General features: G+C 40.3%; 1 protein-coding gene across 2 annotated transcripts; it reads right to left on the bottom strand.

Moving 5' to 3' along the window:
• Positions 1–3,930: 3,930 nt before the first annotated feature.
• On the bottom strand, positions 3,931–24,328 carry LOC129769485 (spermine synthase). Of its 2 annotated transcripts, none has more exons than XM_055771789.1 (5): positions 23,854–24,328; positions 23,238–23,349; positions 5,252–5,374; positions 4,751–5,187; positions 3,931–4,691 (listed from the first exon to the last, which is right to left on the bottom strand). In XM_055771789.1, the coding sequence occupies exons 1-5, from the start codon at positions 24,133–24,135 to the stop codon at positions 4,524–4,526; spliced, it is 1,122 nt and encodes a 373-aa protein (XP_055627764.1). In that variant the 5' UTR covers positions 24,136–24,328; the 3' UTR covers positions 3,931–4,523. The 2 variants fall into 2 exon arrangements, with proteins under 2 accessions (XP_055627764.1, XP_055627765.1); XM_055771790.1 differs by lacking the exon at positions 23,238–23,349 and adding an exon at positions 22,213–22,321 and having other exon boundaries at positions 23,854–24,325.
• Between the last annotated feature and the right edge of the window lie 795 nt (positions 24,329–25,123).

Genomic DNA, 25,123 nt, shown 5'->3' on the forward strand with positions numbered 1-25,123 from the left:
AGCGCTTGGGGATAAAACCATGCTGGTCCACGGAAATACAGTGGGCGAAGTTTGGAACCAATTCTTCGAGAATAATTAGCCCGAGAAGCTTCGGCGTAGCACTTAAAGCAGCCATTCCACGATAGTTCGATACAGTCCTTTTGCAACCCTCCTTGTGAATAGGAAAAACATAAGATTCCATCCAGTAAATGGGAAGTCACCCGACGTTAGGGAGGGATTGAAAGTATTGGCTAGACGTGTTACTAGAGCAGGCAAGCAACGTTTCAGGACCAAGAACGGAATACCATCAGGGACGGAACCCTTTGAACTTTTCAGTTGACTGCTGGCTCACATAACCATTTCCCTGGTAATATCAAACGGTCCACTTGAGAAGGCCAAGAAAGGAACGTTGCAAGATGCAAGGTGCTACGTCCTGACTGTTTACGAAATAATTCTGCAATATTCGGAATGATGGCAGCATCCATTACACCGTTAGTCACGGTTGACAGGGGCCCTGTTTCTTTCCTTTGAGTACTCACGTGTTGCCAGAACCTTTTAGGGCTGGATTTCAGACGGCGTTAGAGCTGTCTTTGTTTCGCTTGATGTAGTTGATCGTTTAATCGTCTGTAGTCCGAATTGGTCTTGGAATAACGCGCTTTTGTAGATTCAGTATGAAGCTTGACATGTTCCCGAAGATCTGCCCTTTCCGTTTCTTGAAACGCTCAAGGTCCGAGTTCGACCAGACAGTTTTAAGAGGGTTACGGTTAGTTCGCTTAGGTACAAATTGATCGCCGGAATAGATTATTATGCAATTTTCCGTTGAAGCCGTGCAACGTACCGAGCGGACCAAGGCACTTTTCAAATTCTCTAAGAATAAAAACACCTTCTTACTTTGGGCTATGAATCAAGACTCCTTTTTTATTTTTCGAACGTCTCTTCTTGAAACCTTAATCTACCAATTGTATTATCTACTCTCTATTTTTTCTTCTACCTTCTCCATTCCTTCTCATCCTCTTTACATTCGTATTGGAAAATCCTTTGTTGGATTTTGCCCTATCTCTAGTAGGAATCTTTCCCATTAAAATCATAAATTCTTATTGAAACGATTTCCTAAGGCACGCTTCGTCCGTAAAAATTGAGGTCACTACAGCCGCAACGTTGACGCCGCGATTGGCCAGTTCTTCTTCCCAATTAACGTTTGAGAGAAAATTGTTCATCTCGTCGAAGTCGTAGAATAAGCTCTCTGTCGTGTGTTTGTAATCGCAGTGTACGCAAAAATCAATACTGACCAACAATGGGGATGATGCATGCAACTTTTTACGAGCGGAGCAGGAGCTGGTATTACGGAGCAACTGGAACACATTTCCTCACTTACAAAGCAGAGGTCAAGCATACGGTTGTTACGATTCATAACTCCACTCTTTTGTCCGAGTCTTGAAGTGCGATAAGCGTCCAACAGATTACGGGATACCAGTCCATTCGATGAGTCAGATGTGGGGAAATAAAAACCATAGGTGTTCCGCTCCCATCTAACGTCACGTAAGTTGAAATTTCCAAAGATCATCAAACTGTCCTTCGCACCCATAAGAGAGATAATCCAGTCAAGCGACAACAAGTGCTTTTCGAAGAGTATTGTCGTTTACACGATCCGGAGGAATATATACCACACAGATGAAGAGCGTTGAGTCGCCCGCGTTGATCGACATCCACAATTTTTAACCGTCAAGCTTTCGGAAGGGGATAATAACCGCGATTTATAGCGAGCACGAATAGCCAGCAAGACTCCGCCACCAGAACTTTTGTTGCTGTTAGTGGGTGATCAACTGTCGGAAAACGGCGTAATTACTATCGAAAAGCTGGCTTGAAAATGTTGTCATTGAGCAACGTTTCCGTAAACGCGTAGATGTGGTAGCAGCCGTCGCTGCAAGTAATCGCGTACTTTCCTAACAAGGTGTCAATTCCGCTAAGATTTTGATAATAATACAGGACAGTTGAACCGTTGGTATCAGCGACGTTGGGAATAGAAACTCCGCGAATGACTTGTGGTATTCCCCTGCAATTCGACGAAGCATCAAAAGAAAGAGCGTCGTGAATGTGTCAGCGCATGTGTTCTTCCGATTATGTCACGTCATCGGCAACGCAGATAAACTGACTATACTTGTTGAAATCGTGCCCGCATGTTGAAGCTCGCTCTCCGCATAACACCTTCCACGTTGAGGAACAGAAAGGAGAGTCCATCGCCTTTCGAAGTCCTTTGAGAGTCTCAAAAGATTCCGACAGATCGGCTGAGATCAGCACACTGCACCACACACTGTTCATCGTTGCCTGAATCAGACTTGTCAGCTTGCGGGGAAAGCCATATTCGTCCATGATTCTCCATAGCTGTCGTCGGTTTATTGTATCATATGCGGCTTTGAAATCAACGAAGATGTGGTGCGTAGGAACCTGATATTCGCGACACTTTTGGAGGATCTACCGCAGTGTAAAAATCTGGTCCGTCGTCAAGCAACCGGACATGTCTCCGACCTGATAACTATTCACTAACGAAACGCGACACGGGACTAGGACACAACACTTATAGTCCTTACAAACATTGAAAGGGTTAAAATGTCCTTTTTCGTCGATGTCGCCCAGCTACTGGACGGTGTCCGACCAGGTCACCTTTTTGTCATCTTTTTATAGATTGGGAAGATTGTCCTGTCCTTCCACTTCTCCTGTAGCTGTTCCAGATCCTAACTGTCAACCTTCTACACTCTACAAGTTTTTCCGGACCTCCCTTGAAGAGCTCCGCTGCGAGGCCGTCCTTGTGGTTCTTCAGCTGCTTTGTGGTTCTTCAGCTGATTAACCCCTTCCCGTATTATTTAATTCATCACACATCAAGTGATTTCACTACTCTGCTGAGCATTCTAGCGCCCTATGTTAGGCAAGTACACCACGAGTGACACTCGAAGTTGTACGGGAAAGGGTTAATGGCCTACTTAACTTCACCCATCGTCGGAGATTGTACGTCTTCCTTTCGATCACCTCGCGTTCATTCGTCAAGATGCCTCCTTCCTTCTGCACATTTCAACCCGCGGAACAAAGCCTTTGTATGAGGCGTTTAGTTTCTTGAAGAACTTCCGCAATTCTCGAGAACGATAAAGCGGCTCCATCTCCTCGCGCATGCGTGCTGCATCCTTCTCGTTCAGAAGCGCTCGGCATTCGTCGTCAAACCATTCGGTCCGTTGTACTCTTTGTTCATATCCGATGACGGTCCATGATGTGCTGCTAATTGATGCTTTTAAGGTGTTCTAGCATTCATCGAAAGGGGCAGTATCCAGTTCGTCTACCCCCGGTAACGCAGCTTGAAGACGCTGCGAGTATGATGCAGCAACGTTCGGCTCCTGCAGTCGTCGTAGGTGATACCGTGGTGAGCGCTGGTGTCTTATGTTATTGACGACTGATAGTTTAGAACGCAGTTCGACCATCACCAGGTAATGGTCTGAATCGACGATATCCGAGATGTGCCGACCATCGATCAAAACGTGGTCAATTTGTGTTTCTGTTTGCTGAGGTGATCTCCAGGTGTAACGGTATTGGAGGCTATGCTGGAAGAAGGTGCTACGTATAGCCATGTTCTTGGAGGCAGCGATGTCTATAAGTCTTAGGATTCGAAGTCGATTGGTTCGCGGATGGATGCTGACCCTACCAATTCCTTGATGTCGTGTGCCGCCATGATTTATACCAAGTATCAACCAATCGAGAAAGTAATCGTGCATCAATGTGTTCATTCGGAAACAACTAAACAATTGAGAACTCGAACTTGGCACACAAAGTCGTCGTAATAATTGTCATTATATACCATTGGAGAAAGAATAAAGCGTGCTTGGATGCTTGGACAGCATACGAATATTTTTCCGAAGTTTGAATAAATAGTTTCTGATTTGTGATATAAAAACACAATGAATGCGGTTGTTATTTGAATTTATATTTACGACTTAATCAGGTCTACAATGCGAGTTGTAACATTACCCGCTCTAGATATTAATGAATTGTAATTTATAACTTTTGCTATTTTTGATAGATCTTCTAATCACCAACATTTTAATAGTTTCGTTGGTGTAGTTATAATTTTGGATAGATTAATTCAAATGGCGTCGTCGATCAGAAGAACATAAACATAAACAATAAGGAACTTATTGATTGCTTTACTTACACGCGTCTCTTGCGCTGTTATCTTCACTTGTAATATCAGTTTGAAATGCAACGAAATAGATCCTATATGGTAGTAATTCCAGATAAAACAAAAAAAATATCACTGACATTGTTTTTAATGGCTGATACTTGTATTTAGAATTTGTTAGTTTAAATCTCTACTATAAATAGCTGATACTGTGCGTGCTAATGGATATAGTGCCGTTCCGGTGAACATTCAACTTTTCAAATGCTGACGAAGTGACCGGAATATCGGAAACTACTTTGACTACTGACAATTTACTGTTACTACGACAGCTAGATAATGTAGAGCTTTGCAAAATGTTCTGGGTTTCATCATAGTATGGAAGTCAAGCTTCGGTTGCGGCCGGGGATTCGCGTTGCACTTGATAAAATACCCATTCTTCCATGAAGGAAGGCACAAACGATGTGCACTTGGTAAAAGTAACCTTCGATGATAAATTGGCTAGTTGTGCTTCGTACATACGAAGTGACTCGGGACAGCTGACACCGTTGCCCTGTGTAAGTGAAAATCATTTAGTGTTCTGTTATTCAAATTTACTTTCAAAATACTTACATGCGTCATAAATTTGCCAGTTGGCTTAAGTACACTGAATGATGCTTCCAATATTGTACGAATGAAATCCCAAATTTCCCCCGTTGGCGTGTCTGAGATCGGAATATCGGTTAGATCCCCGAATACATAATCAAATTTACGTTTCTCCTTGATGTACTTGTTCAAATAAACCATACAGTCACCAACGATGATTTCGTAATTGCTACTTTTACGTTTCTCCAACACATCTCCGCAGATGGAATTCATGTATTTGTTACAAGCATCCATAACCAGTTCATCGATCTCCAACATCACCACGTGTTTGGGTTTTTCTTTCAGTAACTCGTATAGCAGTGCGCCATCGCCTCCACCAAGGATGCATATCTCCTTGTCCTTATAGTCCTCGACGCCACGGCGCATCAAAGTCTCGGTATAGATGAGATCGGCCTCAGCAATGTCTGAAAAATACAACAGCTCTCAAATGATTTGTCATCAATCAGATATGATGATCATAAAACCTACTTTGAAGTTCGTCTAACACGAGCATATTGCCGAGGCTTTTGGAGTGAACGATTTGAATTTTCTGGAAATCCGAGCGCTTATCATACAGCACCTTGTCGATGTCATACTCGATAACACGTTCGTCTGAAAATAACAGATCATAGAGAGGAGATTGGTCAATTATTAATTGTTGTGGGAATCATACAAAGTCATGTTCGTCTAGTTTTGGTATTATTACATTACCTTCTATATTTAATTAGTACAAGGGCGAGAATACAAATGAAAAAATCGCATTGTTTGAAATTTAAACATCACATACGCCCAGAAAACAAAAAATACTATCGGAAAAAACAAATTCAGAACATAAGAGACGTTATGAAGAGTGACAACGACTGGAAACTCGATGCATAGAATTCCAGTACTCACGCGAATTTTGGTCGATGAGCTGAGAAAATTGATGTCGTAGACAACCAAGAAGTGCGATGGCCAACGTGAGATCGTGAATGTTTGTTTCCAATACCACACTCACTACAGCAGTGTTAATAGAGGGACAGAATTGTGCTAATGGGCAGTCTTCAGAAGACATACGCTGCACTGCGCTTGAGTTCAATTTTCGTCAGTGCGCGTTCATAACAAACATGTATTCTCTCTTGGTACGGAGTGTGACAAATCCATAAACAAGAGAGCACCGGATGAACACAGTGCAGAATTCAGATACTTAACATCGCTTCTCACTTGTGTGATTTTGAACACACACATATCTAATTCTAGCGCTCGCTTTGTCTTCGCTCGTTCTAAGTAAAGCATAAAAACAACTGCGCGCCGTATGCAACAACCGTATGCGCTTGTGTGAAGAAAAATAACAGAGAAAGCCAACAAGATTCAAGCGCGTATTAAATTACGGAGCAAATAATGGCGCAAAACTCGGTTCACAATCTGTGCTGACAACAAAACATTTGATCTGTGTTTCGGAGCGTGCTCATTCGCCAGAGCGCATGTGTGTCAAAGGGGTAGTCTTCCGAAAAACACTCACACATGTCCACGCGATGTGAAAATTCCATGTTTTTGTTTGAACTCGAACATGATTTTCGCTAGTGTTGAACACGAACCAAACACGAACAATGATACACAAACATAAATATGTGAAAACATGATGTTTATAATTCAAGAACATCATGTACAAACATATCACCCGATGTCGCAGTATTCATTGCTTTCGTTTCGTTTCTTTTCATGCACGGAAAGAAATAATTCATCCTAAAACATTTCTCCGTAGAATACTTTTTCACAGAAACGAATTTGAAATTAAGTTCGCATTACGAACATAGCAAGTCTGATTCGATAATCCTTGGTTTCGTGCAAAGAAAACATTCTTTGAATAGAAAGAAGCTTTCTATAAGATTTTTTTTTGTGTGCATGTTGCCAATTGAAGTCTGGGGAACCGACTATATATATATATATATATATATATATATACGTTACACCACAACTACCCGACCAGAGCATGCCCAATCCCTAGACGTCAGCAAAAGCCCATAGCAACAAAGCCAGCCGGATAAAAGTACGAAACCAACAACGTGCGACCGCTACCGACAAATCGATGACGCGTGCAATATAAATCGGACCACGCGATCGAGGGTCGCGGGAATATCAGGCCACCACAGGAACCGCCAGTCAGCAGAATGTAATTAATAAAAAGGAGTGCATGATAGATTTTAAGTTAGTCTCTAATCGATGTTCGTAGTGTAAGAAATTAAATAGTGTGTAACGTTTTGGGCGTCTGGATCAGACGCTTTAGCTCACGCATGCATGCAGCACACCCCTGCATTATCGCACCCACCACAACTGTCACGACGACAGCATTGGACGGTCACAGAAGAAACAAAGAGGAAAGAAAAAAGCTGTCTCGGGGGTACCGTTCGTCGTCCGAGACGAACGTGTGTTTTGGTTAAGCGCTGGTGCGCATAACTGGGTCTTCGGGGCGCTACGTCGCCCGGAACGGACGTAAATTTTCTTGGCGCTAGTGCGTCTAATGTTTGTGTTTCTCCGCCATTACCGTCCGAACGGACAGGAGGAAGTTTTTTTGGGGCGCTGGCTGATGCACACGGTGATTGCTGGATCCCGCGGAGGCCGTGTAACGTGACGTGAGGTTCTGTGGAGTGCAGCTGCGGCTTGAGATTTACCGTCCGATCGGAAGGGCTTTTTTGCACGGGTGTGCGCGACAGAGCGGGTAACCTTTCCCGTAGGAAGGAGGACGCGACGAAGCTAGTTGGAGCCAACCAACACCGACTGGAAACTGGAGGTAGCCTCGTCGGGACGTACGTGGTCGGATGATGACAACTCGAGTGACGGATGCGCTGAAGGAAGAACTCGGTGAGTGCGGGGGTGACCCTCTTATTTCTGTATTCGCATGCATGTTCATGGCGCGAAAAGCGCACGTCAGTAGATCTTCTCATTACAAAATTTTCATTCAAATTATAAAATTTGAAAACCGGCTCTGTGTCTTCTAATCTGGAAGAGATTATACTAACGAGTTTGGGACCCAAATTATGGCTCTAATTTGGAGTCGCCCCCAGACGTCGACGTCATCGCCAATTACCAATTTACCACCATCTGACACATCGTGATGTCGATGATGAACTTTTACAGCAGAGCGATAGTGAAATAGGCGGTGACGGTAGGTAGAGTGAGATAGCGATAATCGTGTCATACACCTGAATGAGGACAATTTGACTGGGAAGAATGAAATAATATAGTCGAGTCGGTTGAGGGAGATAGCGACTAAATGCCCGACTGACTGTATAGTCGTTTTGGCGGAGAAATTGCGTGAAGAAGCCAAAAGTCATTCCTAACTGAATACGGATATAGTCAGTCAGATGTCAGCTGACTATCCTCAGTTGACTATGATTAAGCAGAGCCCTGACCACAACATTCCACATAATCTTCAATTCAAGGCTCCGCCGAGCGCCTTCGATACGATGATGCTACAGAGAAAACAGATCAGTCAATTTTTTTTGCGCAACTGAACAATTTACACGTAGCGTGTCATGCAAAGTATTTCTAAGGGTCTCAAATTCAAGGCAATGGATCCCGCAACATTGCCCCAAGGAAGTAAGCCTCACGAATTTATCAGCAATGGTTCTAATATTCAGTATTTCTGAAAGACTACGCCGCGTCTTCTCGATCCAGGTGCAACTTCCTCAATTCTATTGCAACAACAGATCAACCAACCTCCGACCCACCCCGCAGCTGTCGTAGAATTCCTCACACTCTGCAGTAATTTAACAGCTCGGCGAAAGTATTCCAAAATCCGACAAGTTTGTTGCCGTCAGTGATTACAATCTTCCTCGATTAAGGTTGGTATTCGCAATAATCTGGACGCACGAAAATGATAAAGAAACAACTACGAAGCTTTAAATTTCCAATGCAACTATATTTGTCATAAGTATGGAATATGGTTTACAAATTTACATGTTCAAAACATCAACATTCTGTGTTCATATAAAAATTTCGAATTTTGCGCTGTACTTGTAGCACTCCATCACGGGTTTAGTATAGTGAAAAGAAATGATGTTCAACGTGGTTTACCATAGGTGAAAGCAACTGTTTGCAGACACTCTTCCAAGATTTCACAAATGTGACCGAAGACTTATGTGTGTATGAAGCCATGACTCCGCTCTGGAAAAACGAGACTTTCCACACAGCAATAGAATATTTAATTTTTATGCAACAAAACCAAGTGCCTGCCGACTGTGAGTATGTAGAAGTGCTGGAATACAATAAGACTAATTTCGAAGCAATTAAATGTATTCTACGTGCAATAAAGGGTGTGTCACATCAAATTGCATCACGGAATTACGCTGTAGAAATTTAATTTTTAGGATTCGCTTATAATCAGATAAGAGTGTATAGATCACGTTGGCCATGCTTCACTGTCAATTTTTCGTAAATTTGGAAAAATGTCGTCGAACGAAAAAGAGCGTCGTGAATTAATCCTGTGCACTCATTTCGAGAATCCGGAGTTGTCACATCGGGACATCGGTAAGATGCTGGGAATCGTCCAATCCACTGTCAGCAGAGTACTAAAACGATACTTCGAGAACCTAACCATCGACCGGAAGGTGAAGAACGGCAAAAATGGATGCTCCGTCAGTGAAAAAGATCACAAGCGCGTATTTAAGCAGTTTAGACGTGAAGTTCCGAGAAGTTCGGTCCGGGATGTCGCCAATAAGCTGAATTTGTCAAGTTCATTCGTCCAGCGGACCAAGCAGCGGGAGGGCCTGCGTACATACAAGGTTCAGAAGGCTCCTAACCGCGACGAAAGGCAAAACATGGTGGGGAAGACGCGAGCCCGGAAGCTGTACACCGAAATGCTGACGAAGCCGCATTGCCTGGTAATGGACGACGAAACCTATGTCAAAGCGGACTTTCGTCAGCTGCCGAGCCTGTTGTTCTTCTCCGCAGAGGACAAATTCAGCATTCCGGAGGAGATTCGCAAGCAGAAACTATCCAAGTTTGCCAAAAAGTACATGGTGTGGCAAGCGATCTGCTCTTGCGGAAAGCGGAGCGCCCCCTTCGTGATGACCGGCACGGTAAACGGGCAGGTTTACCTTAAGGAGTGCCTACAGAAGCGCTTACTACCACTATTGAAGCAGCACGAGGGCCCGACCATCTTCTGGCCGGATCTCGCTTCGTGCCACTATTCAAAGGACGTGTTGGAGCGGTACGAAGCCAACGGGGTCACCTTCGTGCCAAAGGAAATGAACCCGCCCAACGCGCCGGAGCTTCGCCCAATAGAGAAATATTGGGCGATTATGAAGCAGGCCCTCCGGAAGAACCCAAAAGTTGTCAAATCGGAGGCGGACTTCAAGAGAAAATGGATTTCTGTTAAAAAAAAAACTACAACCTGACGTTGTACAGAACCTTATGGACGGGGTAAAGAGGAAGGTGCGAGCATACGGGCTTGGGCTCGAAGTATGAATAAAAAGAAAATGCCAAAAGTTGTTTAATAGTTTTTATTTTACTGTCTAAAATTTTCAAAAGGATCGGTCTACTGGGCAAATTTCTACAGCGTTTTTTCCGTGATGCAATTTGATGTGACACACCCTTTAGATTCGGAACATATGCTTAGTAATGAAGGAAATGTTAACCAATCGGTACAAAATTTTCACGAATTTCTGAATAATGGCAGAATTCATCAACCATTCAAACCCCATTAAAGTCACTTCGGGAGTGCCGCATAGATTCCATCTTGGCTCTCTTCTTTTCATTTTGTACATTAATGACGTTTCCTTTATTATAAATGTACTCATATATGGTGACGCCATGAAGCTTTTCGCGGAAATTGGAAATGACAGCGACTTTGAAGCATTCCAGAATGAAAAATTTTTTTTTTACACGTGGTGTAAAAAAAGCCTCTTACAAGTTAATGCAAAAAAAAGAGGTTGTGTTCAAGACACGACCGCATTGTTGACGTAGAACTACGCAGTGGTTTAATTCAAGTCGCTTGTTTAGAACAGCGGATATTATTTTATAATGCTACGAAATTTTGAAATAACCATTCTACCAGTTTGGTCGCCCTGAAATGTTTTTTTTATTGTAGAATCACTTGACGATAATTGTTTGATGATTCTTTCTTGTGCTCGCAGAAAAATACATGCTCGAGGTCATCCTTTGTCATCCTTTGTGGAGAAAGTTTTGCTAATGGCAAGCGAAACCAAATCACATACAAAATTCCAGAACGACGCTTACTTTTTTGATGACTAAATAAGCGAAATGAACTCTAGCTGCACGCGAACCCAAATAAATTAATAACTTATTATAACTTACTAGCTGACCCGGCAAACTTCGTTTTTTGTTTTCAATACCTTCAAACATTCACGTTTTCTTACTAAGCGCAAGTTCACGAGTCCAATCGCAGAACTGTTCATTGATTGATCATCTAATCGACCCCATTGAATTTACCTTTTACTATTAAATTTCTAGTACTTCTACCAAAACTCATCATTATAATCCGTGTTTATATAATGTTTGATACTGAAAATATGATAGAATAACGACAGACCCCTCTCCTCTTCTCCCCTGAAAGAGGGGTGAGGATTGTCTATTCACAATAGAAACGTTTCATGCCTCCTAAAATCTTTACATGCCAAATTTGGCTCCATTTGCTTGATTAGTTTTCGAGTTGTGCTGAAATTTGCGCTTCATTTGTATGACAGCCCACCCTAAGAGAGGGGGAGGAATAACTAACCACCATAGAAACATTAATTGCATCCTAAATTCTCCACATGCCGAATTTGGTTCTGTTTGCTTGATTAATTCTCGGGTAATGCAGAAATTTGTGTTTCATTTGTATGGCAGCCCCCCCCTAATAGATGGGGGCGGAGTATCTAACCACCATAGAATCATTTATTGTACCCTAAAACCGCCACATGCCAAATTTGGTTTCGTTTGCTTGATTAATTCTCGAGTAATGCAAAAAATTGTGTTTTTTTTGTATGACAACCTAAAGCGAAAAAAGTCGTGCTCGAAGCGGGGTGGGCCGGCCCAAACCATCGCCAAGCCCGGATTGACGGCCAGGAAGGTTTTGATGTGTGTTTGGTGGAATTGGAAAGGAATCATCCACTATGAGCTGTTCAACTATGGCCAGACTCTCAACTCGGTTCTCTACTGTGAGCAGCTTGACCGTTTGAAGCAGGCGATTGACCAGAAGCGGCCAGAAATACATAATAGGAATGGTGTTGTTTTGCACGAGGACAACGCTCGGCCTCACACATCTTTGATGACTTTGATGACGCACCATCTGTTTATCGACTTCAATGCTATGGAGACTAATGGACGAAAACGGCTTCCCCGAAAAACTGACATGTCTGAATAAGGCTACGATGTATATAATACAATACTGTGTGCGAATATCGGAATAATTTGTGGAACGACTTGTAGGTGATCCTCATGTCATATATATTCAGTAAATACATAAAAGAAATAGACAGATCTTACATAGCTTCCATGAACTTACATGATACATCCAGTGAAACACGCTCTTTCAAGGGAAATTAATTCTCTGGGATCTGGTCAATTCTTCTGCTTCGCTGATGACGTTGACATTGTAGGCAGAACATCTGAGACGGTTGCTGAACATTACACCAGACTTAAGAACGAATGATGATGCGTCTAAAACCAAATACATGCTGGATTCTGGATCAGAGCACGACAGGGTCCGATGAAGCAGCAGTGTAGTGATCATGGCGATGGGTTCGAGGCAGTGGATCAATTTGTCTTTCTTGGTTCAATTGTCAATGTCAATCGATAATGATACCTTACCTACCATGGTCTACACAAATGCTTGAGGTCATGGTAAGGACGGCGTATGGAGACGAAGGATAAATCACGAGCTTATGCAACTCACCGGTAATTCCAGTGTCCAGAAAGTGATCAAAGCTTGAAGGATACGCTGGGCAGGACATGTTGCAAAAATGTTGAACAACTATCCAGTAAAAATGGTGTTCGTCGGGAATTCGACTGGTACGAAACGACGAGGAGCGCAATGAGCAAGGTGGTTAGACAAAGTGGAACAGGGCCTGGTGAGCGTGGGGTGCCCGCGGAATTGGAGAGAGATTGCCACGAACCGAGTTAATAGGAGAAAAAATGTAAATCAGGCTCATGAACAAAAATAAAAAATATTCAAATTGACTAGCACGAAAATCACACAGAGGTGGGGCTCGCGATGCAATGTTTCGCTTCTCTTTTTTTCTTATTTCCTTTACACGACGAATAGTTACGATTGTTTTCGCAGTGGTATTGATTGAATTGTATTCCGCTGTTATTCTAGCTGCCTGTTTTGGTCGGTGCAATTTGAGAAAACAAATTGGATTAATCAAAACGTGGGATTTTGAGCGTTTAGATAATGCTTTACATTTTATGATTATTTTATTGTTTACCTAGAAACAAATATAATTTTCTCCATTGTGATATACTCGTAGAATGTTTTCCAAACAATTAATGCGAGAGGTCTTTCATCAATCTCAAACATCTCAGATTCCTGTTAGACGTAGTCCTACGCCAAAAAGCGCAGAAATTCAAAAACTGCGCACGACAAACGAACCAAAAATATGTTTACGTTTAACATTGGATACATTGCGAGTGAATGAACATTGCATAAAAATTTTTTTTTTCTAGGAGTTGAAACCAACTGAAGGAGGTGAAGTTGAATTTTCTGTTCGGTAGCTGTTGCGGTTAACGATGTGAATAAGTTACGAAAGACTCTAGAACTCTGAAACCTCCGTTTACAACGTGTTGTTTGCCTTAATCATGTCGGCCAACCTTCGGTCAGTGTATAAAAGTCAACAAGTAAAATGATTGCGCCGGCTAGTGACCACTCTATCCTGGATTCCTCGAGTCGAGAAAGATGCACCACGCTAGATATGGGTTACAGACTAGGGGCGAATTGCAACCCATACTAAACACACAGAACTACAGTTCTACAGTTTGGGAAAGCTTGTCTCCAAAGTGACCGTATCTCTCCAGAGCAGCCATACTCAACCAGCGGCCCACCGTGCGCTTTTAGTTGGTCCGCCTGGCCCGATACCATTGTGTATGTGTAACAATCATGAAAACTTAAGAAATCATCTAAGAAACATGAGATGAGAATAGTGATTGACACATTACACATTAGTTAGTTGTCTTGTTAAGTGGTATTAGTAGATTAGATATCTATCAAATATATTTAATCCGATCATTAGAGCTAATCTTGTTGACGTTGTGAATAAAAATGAAAATATGGATATGAAAATATGAATATGAAATCATTACCTATTTTTTGACAAAAGACTACAAACGTTTTTCGGTAATAGTACCAAATTAGAAAACAGGTCACCTTTTTTATAAAATAAGTTTAACGTTAATAATTATTTTAGCTCTGAACGGATTTCGATAGCTTTCATTTCAAAAATTTCGGGACATTATACATTACGGTTATCTTAAAATTAACGAAAATTTAAAGAAAACACGTTTTCCAATCGTGTTCCCGTGGCCGAGGTACTATATTTAAATATCACTGCTAATCAGGTGAGCGTAAATCGGTCACTCGAAATGCAAAAACAGCAGTCGTTCTTCGGACAATGTGGATAGAGAAAATATTACAATCTAAGCTCCGCTGTATTATATTCATTGAGTATAAGCAAACCATTCACGATTTCAAATTACAGTATTCACAATTCATCAGTCATATAGCGACCAGACGGTAGCTAGGCTTTCGAAATGACGTTTCCCGAGGCCGAGTGTTTAATTTACTTTTCCAAATTAGTCTTTTTCAAGGTGAGAGGCGAATTAACTGATGAACATCAGTATCATCATTTAAGGTGAAGGTGGAAGCTAGCCATTGTAGTAGTATAGGTAAACCCTCGTGTAAAAATGGGGTAATAGTGTTTGTGAGAGAAGAGCAAAGCACACGTAAATAGATCAATTCACTTATCAGACTGTGTGGCGCTTCATTGACACGAGTCTTTGAATACATTTGAAAAAAAAAAAACAAATAACAATTCAATACTAAAGTAAAATGTATGAACGATATGTTCCGATGAACAATTGCAAATATAAATATATATAGAAGGTGCATTTGCATATGATTCTGATTATACGCGAGCGTAACATGAGCAAATTTATAACACATGCGAATTGGGGCACTTTTGGTATTAACAAGTTCTTTCGCATAGTAACTCGATGTTGATAATTCCTTAATATTTTCCTTCGTTGATCGTATTGTTTTCACATATTCACGTTGGAAAGCCTTAACCCTTCTCTTCGTTGGCCGAGGCATTTAGATTGAATTTAATACTTTTCCGTTTACTGTTTTTGAAAGCATATGCAGCCGTGGCAGTGTTCCGAGCTCTGCAATACAATTTTCTTACCCAATGTTAAAGTTGCTAAAACTTACATTATAGACCCATTAAACGTAAAAATAATAATTGTATTGATATCAACACAATTTTCTTCTATTGATTTTCATGACATGGGACGCTATGACTCCGGAATAACATTTTATTGAGTGGTTTTTATAGCTGTTTCGATGATGTTGTTTGGCATCAGTGTCGAAAAAACAACGATGCTTCCACCAATACAAACAAAACCATTGCAGAAGATTGAAAAACGAAAATTTAACTTTCAGAGCACTTGCTCGAGTTTTCCGACGTTCTTCACTATACGGTGCGAAAGCAGATGAAAATTTAATATCTTGTGAGTAATCGATTAGAGTTTGGTTGATATTACTTGATGGGAAGTGTGCGAAAACGATCATTTTCTTCACACTGTTTCGCAAAATTATTGATTTTCGGGCGAGGGGTGAGGGAGGGAGATGAAAGAAATGAGCGCCATTGTGGCAGCCATTTATGGCTAGCTTCCACCTTCACCTTAAGTCATCTACTATCAGACATCAGTATTTCTCAAAGCTAATGTTACACACAGGGGTTTTGATTGATTCTAAGGCATAAGGAAAGATAGATGTCGCACAGTATGGGGCAGTTTTTTTCGTTGGGGGCACCGCGCGCATGCCGTCTAGTGAAGTGCATGCCGTCTAGTTAAGAGTACCTCTATATTTTGACATAGGACTACGTCTAACCGGAAGATATAGGGGGTGAAATGGAAATCTAGGCACTGAACAAGTAGGAAAAAATGCAAGATTTGGAACGCTTATAACTCGAGCATTTCTCAATAGATCGCAAAGGTTTTTGCATCAATTGATAGGAAATATATCTACGCATCTATCATAGCGAATAACATTTCATTTTTCTTGAGATAAATAATTGAATAATTGTGAAATATCAAGCATTGTCAAAATGCACTATGTGCCCATTTTTGATTGGTCCATTTTGTGCTCCTCAAATCCGACCGACCAAAACGGGCAACCAGAGCAACAGCGAAATATAATGAACCACGATTGGAAAGGAAAAAGAAAAAAATGAACGAAACATTGGTCGCAGTCTCACACATGCGTAATTCTCGAGCCAGCCAGTCAGCTTAAAAATCCCCGCTCCGCTGCCGTAACGATCATTCTTATTCAAACCGTACACCACATCGGTTCGCATCACAACACATCAACAAACCAACCCAAGCAGCCATGTCTGGACATGGTAAAGGAGGAAAAGTGAAGGGAAAGGCAAAATCCGGCTCGAACCGTGTTGATCTGGAGTTCCCCGCAAGGGTAGCTAGGCCGAGCGCGTTAGTACCAGTGCACCAGTCCACCTAGCCGGCGTTATATAGTTTCGGCCGCCGAAGTGATCGAGTTAGCTGGTAAAGCTGCTCGCGACGATAAGAAAACCCGCATTCGGAACAGAACACATTCGGTTCGGTGGACATCAAGACAACAGGCAGTTGCAGCGAGTGGCGAGTGGCAAACGCAATCGCAAAACGGCATCAGGTAGCAGAAGAAAAAAGTTTGTTCTTTATACACACTGCTTTGGTGGCAAATCCAGAACAAGACGGCATCGAGGTCGTTCGAAATGGTTTTTTTCAAAACCACGAGTACTAAGTTTTCTAAATTTGAACCATTCCATAAAACAAGGCGCTTTCCAGGGCCATTAAACCTTCCAAAAAAGAGTTTAGGAAATACAGTTCAATGCTTTCTAAAACAATATCCAAAATAATAATATAACACAAATTGATTTTTTCATAATTTGTTTGCCAGGATATGATGAGTATGTGAATTTGGCAGTTGTTCTGAGCTTATTGATTTTCACCAATTCTTAAATTGCTTCTAGATTGAAAGTACAGTAATTTACACTTATCTCGACATTTAGCTAATTGGTCGGACCAGTAATGCGACATATTTAGTTGGACATTTTTGTAAACATAGAGTTCGGGGTCCAAATTATGACCCCACATTGAAGGTCGACACTGTACCACTGTCATCGCAAATGTTCAATTACAGGTTAAAATTACCTCCAATCCGATACTGAGTGGTGGTAATGCGACGTGCCATTGAATGTAATTTACTGTAAAATATGTCACAAGCTGGATGGGAAGAAATTTTCCAACTGTGAAAGCTGTGGCGAGTGGCAAATGCAATCGCTAAACAGCAAGGTTTAGCCGAACAAGATGGGAATATCGAGTGATAACAAAACAATAAACTCTTTAGATTGAAGATAATTTTGTGATTGAAAAGGACCCTTTTTAGCCTGCATGTGAATCCAACGAGCGAACAAATCGTAATGAATGTATTTTTTTGCCATCGCTCCCTTTTAACGCTCATTCGTTCGTCTCGTTGGACTCGCCCCTCTGGCTGAGTCTGCCGATTTGTCTCTATCCTGTGAGTGTGTACCGCTAGAGTATAAAACACGCGGACCCCAAAAAAATATCTTATTTTCTTTCAAACCGTAAACCCGTGTGGTTGTACGGCATCGGCATCGTGGACGTAACAAAGGAGGACAAGTTAAAGGAAAGGCAAAGTCTCACTCGAACCGTGCAAGTCTCCAGTTCCCTGTTGGTCGCATTCACTGATTGCTCGGCAAGGGTAACTAGGCCGAACGGATTGGTGCCGGAGCACCAGTATACCTAACAGCGATTATAGAGTTTCGGCCGTCGGAGTGCTCGAGTTGGCTTGCAAAGCTGCTCACGACAATCAGAAAACCCGCATCAAGAACAGAGCAGCTTCGGTTCGGCGCTCATCAAGGCAACAATTAATTTCAGTGAGTGGCAAAGTGTTTCTCCGGCACGTCGCATCAAATGTAATTTACTGAACAACATGTCACAAGCTGGATGGGAAGAAATTTTCCAACTGTGAAAGCTGTGGCGAGTGGCAAACGCAATAGCTAAACAGGAAGGTTTAACCGAACAAGATGGGAATATCGAGTGATAACAAAAACACAACACCAAAGGTTCTTTTCAGAACCATCAACATATTCATGAAGAGTAAACAGTAAACTAATCCATTTTTAATGTAGATAGGTAGGTATTCACGTAGGAGAAAAAAATAAAACAATATATTTAAAATATATATTTAACAAAAGCTCTCCCCTTTGTATAGTCCTACGTCACTCCGGTTATGTCCCCGACATTACCCACCCGTCTTTTTTTTGCATCACATCATATTTCCATCTGTAATAGGGTATTAGTAGAAAAGTTCTAATAAGTGAGCTTTTCGTTTGGGGAGCAATGTTTTGAGCATCAATACCCTTTTTGTCGGTTGAACAATGTGGTATGTTAATCATTTCATTCGAAAGATAAAAGTTGTATGAGTAATGTTCTATAGAAACATTTATTGCATCCTAAAACCTCCACATGCTAAATTTGGTTTCGTTTGCTTAATTAGTTCTCGAGTAATGCAGAAATTTGTGTTTGTATGGCAGAAAAACGACCCCCCCAAAGAGGGGGGGGAGTGTCTAACCTAGGATTGGGCGATCTCGGATCGATTCTTAGAAGATCGATCTTTTCCATTCCGATTTCCGATTTTTAGGATCGATCTTTTGTACTCAATAAAATCGAGAAAATCGATTTTTCTTGCTTTCGATCTTTTCGATCTTTCTGTAAATTTGTTTTTCAGTATACATCGATTTTTTATCTCATAAAATGTCACCTAACATTTTTTTGAACATAATATCAACATTTGGATTGCTTCTTCTACGATTTACTTCTGTTCAAATGCTGACAGAGACGGAACTAGTGGCAGCTACTGAGGGGATGAACTGTAAACGATTGCGTATAGGATCACTGAACCTGATGTTGGCATCAATTACAGGCGAAAGATTGTTTTCTGGATCCGGCGCCAAAATCAAGAATCGGCATCGACTAAATGACAAATGTATGACACGATTGGCTCTTATTGTCAGCTGAGTTTTGGGCGGTTGTTGAATTCCTAATAATGTTATGCTTTTCCAATTATTTTTTATTTAATGAAACGACTACCTGACAGCACAATATGAAAGCATTGTGGCTATGGCCTTCATGCTGAGAAACAAAACAAAATGCTTTTGATATTAAAATATGAAATTTGTATTCCCTGTTCAAAGAAAAGACGTCATTCATATAGAACAAGCATATTCGAAAGAAAGCTTTAAATTTTTCGAAAATCGATTCGGTAAAGATCGATTCAGCAAAGATCGATTCTTTAGTACCGATTAAATCAGTGGATCGATCCTTAAGCCGTTTGGAAAATCGATTCGATAAGATCGATCTTTTTATGAAGATCGCCCAATCCTAGTCTAACCACCATAGAAACATTGATTGAATCCTGAAACCTCCACATGCCAAATTTATTTCCGTTTCCTTGATTAATTCTCGAGAAATGCAGAAATTTGTGTTTCATTTGTATGGCAGCCGCCCCTTAGAGAGAGAGGAGGAGTCTCGAACTATCATAAGAACCTTCCCCGACCCCAAAAAACCTCTAGATACCAATTTTCAGGTCGATTGGTTCAGTAGTTTCCGAATCCATAAAAATCAGACAGACAGACAGACAGAAATCCATTTTCATATGCATATTCTGAATATGCAAGAAGCAAGCATAGTGTAAAGCAGAAGAGAAATATTCAATAGGAAGCACATTGCCGGTTTTCATACCAACGCACGACTGCTGCCGTTTTAGAAATTACGATGCATTCTAAAAATCTATTTTATATTTATTTAAGGTTGAAGGGAGCTTCTCTGAATCCAGTAGTATGTGAGGGAATACCATTTGGAAAGCCTTGCTGCCATTCGGTCGGTCGCTAGCTGAATGACTGACAAATCATTGATGACTTATTTATGATGTTTTTCAATCATCGTTTCAATTCAATTTTCGAGATTTCAATTACTGTTTCCGAGTAAAAAGCAAGGTATTTTTCAGCGTGGAGAGTTGTGCTCTTCGGTGGAAAAATGAAGATGAAAATTTGTTTCGAGGCTATTGCTTTCGCCTCCGTCGTCACGTAATAGTTTCGGTTCGGATTTTCTATTGCCGTTCTGCGTCTTCTTAGATGCTTCGTTCTGCGTTGGAGATGTAACTTTGCGAAGAGACACTGAAAAACTACTTGGATATTGAAGAAGATTAGTATTCCAATATCTGTACAGTGAGCAATCAACAGTACATTTTAATGCTTACAATTAATTTGACAATGACAAAGATAAATTGCTTCGCGAAACGTTCGCGCTCCTCACTGAGTGAAAGCATTTATTTATCGGCCCTTGTCATTACTATCAAATATTTATATCAAAGAGTTTTATTATTAAATATCTTTAATGTTTATTCTCGCCGGTAATAATTTCGAAGTTCTATGTTTACAATGCGTTTGTGTCTTGAACTTCGCCTTTCTTTATTATTTTTTTTCGCGGCCCACGACATCATGACAAACACGTGTTTGTAGCCCTTACGAAAAAAAGGTTGAGCACCGCTGCTCCAGAGGAAAAACTTGCGCGAGTTTGCCGACTGCGGAGTACGTAGGCAAACCTGCGGAAACTCTGAGCAGAAAACTAATGCACCTCTGGACTTCTTACACTCGGACGCGCGCGTACCGTTGGAAGTACCTTCGTTAGGGTGCCAATGAATGTATGGGAAAAAATCGACCCTAAAATTTCAAAAAGTTACCCTAAACAAAATGTTCACTACCTCGAAAAAACACCCTATGCCGAATTTCAGCTCAATCGAACTTAAGGGAGAGTGGCGCAAAGCGGTCGAAGTTTGAGTTTTTTGAAAATCGAAAAATCACCCAAGGGAGGCGTAAGGAAATCGGGGTTTTCGAAAAAAAAATTTTGATGCCAAATATCTTAAAACTGCATGAAACGTCGATATCTAGTGTCATCTCGAAACTTTTTTTTTGTCAAAAATCAGCACTCTGGGATTTAGTTTTTTTTTTCGGCATGCGAAACGAAAAGTATGATTTAGGGTGCCAATAGAGATAGTTATCTCGATTTTTCATTCGGAACTTGCTACGAAATGGTGATTTGCACGATAATATACCCTATGAAAAATATTAGATCATTCGAACTTCATTTACTGGTGTCACAAACGTTAAAATTCGATTTTTTTTGAAAAACGAAAAACCACCGAAATTCGAGGCTTTGAAAAAATCTTTTGGATGCCAAATGTCTTAAAATTGCATTACTCGTCGAGATTTACAGTTATCTCAAAAATATTTTTTTTTTCAAAAATCAATTTTTCAGACGGAAAAACTACCAAGTGCCAAAAAAACATTTTTTTGACAAATTTTTTTTCGAGATAACTGTAAATCTCGACGAGTAATGCAATTTTAAGACATTTGGCATCTAAAAAAATTTTCAAAACCTCGATTTTCGGTGATTTTTCGTTTTTTTAAAAAAACTCAAATTGAAACGTAATAATATATTTGCAATAATAATATATTTGCAATAGTAATAATTTTATGCTAATATTTTGCATAGGGTATATTATTTTGCAAATCAACATTTCGTAGCAAGTTCCGAATGAAAAATCGAGATAACTATTTCTATTGGCACCCTAAATCATATTTTCGTTTCGCATGCTGATAAAAAAACTAAGTCCCAGAGTGCCGATTTTTGACAAAAAAATTTTTTCGAGATGACACTAGATCTCGACGTTTCATGCAAGCGCCACTCTCCCTTAAGTCCGATTGAGCTGATATTTTGCATAGGGTGTTTTTTCGAGGTGGTGAACATTTTTTATGAAGTAACTTTTTGAAACTCGAGATGACCCTTTTCATTGGCACCCTAACCTCCGTAAGTGCCTTTAAGTACAGACTACATATTATCATGTACGCAAACAGGTTAGCATAATGAGATGATAAATGTGTATTGTTATGCAAAAAAAAAAGTGGAAATAGAAGGACATGTTGTGTATATACATCGGGAATGAGCAACTCATTCGAGGCAGTAATTATTTGACGAAGCTGGATAGGAAAAGCTATCAAGATTCAATAATTCTATGTCGAATAAAACTCAAAACAAGGAATCAAAGCGTGGTTGTAGAACATCGAGTAAACGCTAGTTATACAGTGAATGTGAACACTAGTGTTCAATCAACTTACCTGCCGTTGGAAAATACTTGGTGACGGGGCCTCGCTGTAATGCTGGCAGTGACTGTCCATGGTTCAACTTCAGGATTTGTACCAAACCATTCTCGAGCTCACGTGTTTGCTGTTCAGTGTATAGTTGGGAGTGGATTTCGTGAATGATTCGTACAAAGGTATCATATCACGATTTGGATGTGTCAAGACGTGCGTATACGAAAGTTAATTGAGAAGGAAATAAAACAAAACGAAAAAATCAAAATATTCATACAAAAACAGGATCGTTTGTTGTTTGTTCTACCAGAGTTTAGAAGCCATGACTGTCATGACTCTTAAACCCCTCTCATATATATTTCCCTAATTTCAATTTCGACTGTGGATTATATGGGATACTTTTCGAATGTTACCAAAAACTTTCCAAAGTAAAAAGAGGCAAGTGCGAATCCGGGACATATATAACAAATAAGCTGCTGTTAAATTCCATCGTACTTTTTGTTACACATTTCGGAAGTGTATAGAACAAAATCAGGGGCAAATCAGACTAATAATGCAGAGTTTTAGTTAGCGCCAATGTGTGTTCTCAGGTTAGAAACAATAATACAATTAGTAAGGAAGCGAGATCCACTCCAAGATTTTTTTTCATGTTAAACAAAACGGTAAAAGTAAATGGAGATAGAAATAGCAGAAGTTACCTGTTCACCATCCCCTGTGCAACTAACGCAATACTACAGGAAAATTTTCACATGTAAACAAGAAATTTCGTGGTGAGTACCTTGATTGACTAACAGAGAACGTAATGAACTTCCTAATTTAATTAACCACGTAACACAAAGTGATGTGTACGATCAGATGGAGTTTTATATGAATTATTCTTGACAAAAGCAATCAACTTGAAGTATTCTCATGCCATTCCAGAACATAATTTGTATCGTAGATGTATGTACGAAAGCAGGTGTTTGAAAAACTAAAAAAAAACTTGCAAGGGTGGTACGAAGAATGTAATAATATGTTAAATAAAATTGTACAGAGAAATGTTTTCTAACCTGAGCTTGTAAGATATACATCAACTTTACTGCCTCTTTTTATCGGTGGAAGGTGTTTGGAACGTTTCGCCTCAAGCGTAAGACGCAACACATTCTCTAGTAATTTTATTTGCTACAATCATCGATAATAGGTATAAATACAAAAAAAAACGTTGATGTTGAAATTATATCTGAGATAAAATATCGATAGATGTGTAAAGTTACTGCAACATTGAATAGACTGGCTGTTTTGCATCATCGCTCTCTATGAACTCTAACTTGGAGTTTTCCAAACATTTTGCATTTGCATCCATATAGAATAAACTATAAAAGTCTGAAACCTCAATTAGATTAAATTCTCCTGAATTAATATTGACACTTTTCAATCTCATTAATGTTTAATTTGGAAAGCCAAAACTCATCTTTAAATATCTCATACCAATATACATTCGTTTTATTTCTAGAAGACAAAAAAAGAAGTCAATAACCTTCCACATTATCGATTTTTCATCGTTCTATTCTCATTTTCATGATTGTAAACTTTAGCATCCAATGAGAGCACAAAACAAATTCCGAACATCGATTTGTGTCATATAAATCACGTTTTGACCAAATACAACATAAAAATGATTCATACTTCAAACGATATCTTGGGTTCTTCGCATTCGGCGCGATAATACTCGATGTTGATCGTGATCAAACCCTGGTTGAAGAAGCGAATGGTGATTACGACAGCTCCCGGGGCGTTCAGAATACACAAATAGCCGTCGTCCGTCAGCATATCGTAAATTAACTTCAACCCGGTTAGATATTTTTCCAAATGCTCCTTGCATATCTTCACAATATCCTTCCGGGAGACTTCGTCACTGATGCGTGTTGGATCGAGCGAAAAATCCAGTAGGACCGAATTAGCCGACATTATTGTTCACGCCTTTGTTCTGTCCGACGCACCGTAAAACCGTATCCAAAGGGATTCACTTTTGAGTTTTCGGAGTATTTTTGCACGAGACGAGCATGTGCACGAGACAGGTCTTTCCACGCGAATTGCTAGAATTAGCGAAGAATGTAAAATAAAGACCCGGCTGCAAGCATCAGAACCGGCGCTTAAAAATAATAGACCAGTGATGCCAATTCGCCGTAGCTCAATATCCCGTATGACATTTTCATATGTTTTCACTAGAGATACTGGATTACATATGCGAACATTAAGCATTATCAACACTGTATGATTAAAATGGCGCAAAACAGATAGGTGCTATTGAAAAGTTAAGCGTGAAATCTAACAAACATCGAGCTCGTATAATTTTGTAAATGCTAAATTTTATATAATGTCGAATCAATTCACAGTCGTATATAATTTTATAATTGCAAAGATCTAAGGCATTAGTTTTTCGATTTCTAGAAAACTTCAATAGAAAAATAGCAAAAGTTCCGTTGTAGTCGAGTATGATTTAGCAAGACGAGTTAAAACAATAAGAAGAATCTTTCTGGAAACTTCTTCTGTAGGGGCCTTGACCCACTGCGACCATTAGTTTGATCTATTGTAGTGCACTCCAGTTGCAGTGCAGACATGTCAGTCCGCTCAATCACTCAAGGAAAAGGTGATAGTTGCACTAGGACTTTGCATATCCTCCCACGAAAGTATGACTTCCTTTATGAAAGTCTTTACCTTTTTTGGTTCAGCAGATCAAAATCTCGTTAGGCATAAAAAAGTCCTTTCCATTACTCCGAAATCTTTGCTGGATTAGTGTACTGCATTGACACAGTAAATGTTCTGAAGTTTCAGCTTCGAAATTACAGCAACGACAATTATCATCTGTCAGAATTTTAAAGGGGATACCTGCTGGGAAAGTGTCCGGTCAATCTGCTTTATTCAAGCTGAATTTTATTCTGCTGCAAGTTGTAAT

This window comes from Toxorhynchites rutilus, chromosome 2 (genome assembly GCF_029784135.1).
Source record: "Toxorhynchites rutilus septentrionalis strain SRP chromosome 2, ASM2978413v1, whole genome shotgun sequence".
NCBI lineage: Eukaryota > Metazoa > Arthropoda > Insecta > Diptera > Culicidae > Toxorhynchites > Toxorhynchites rutilus.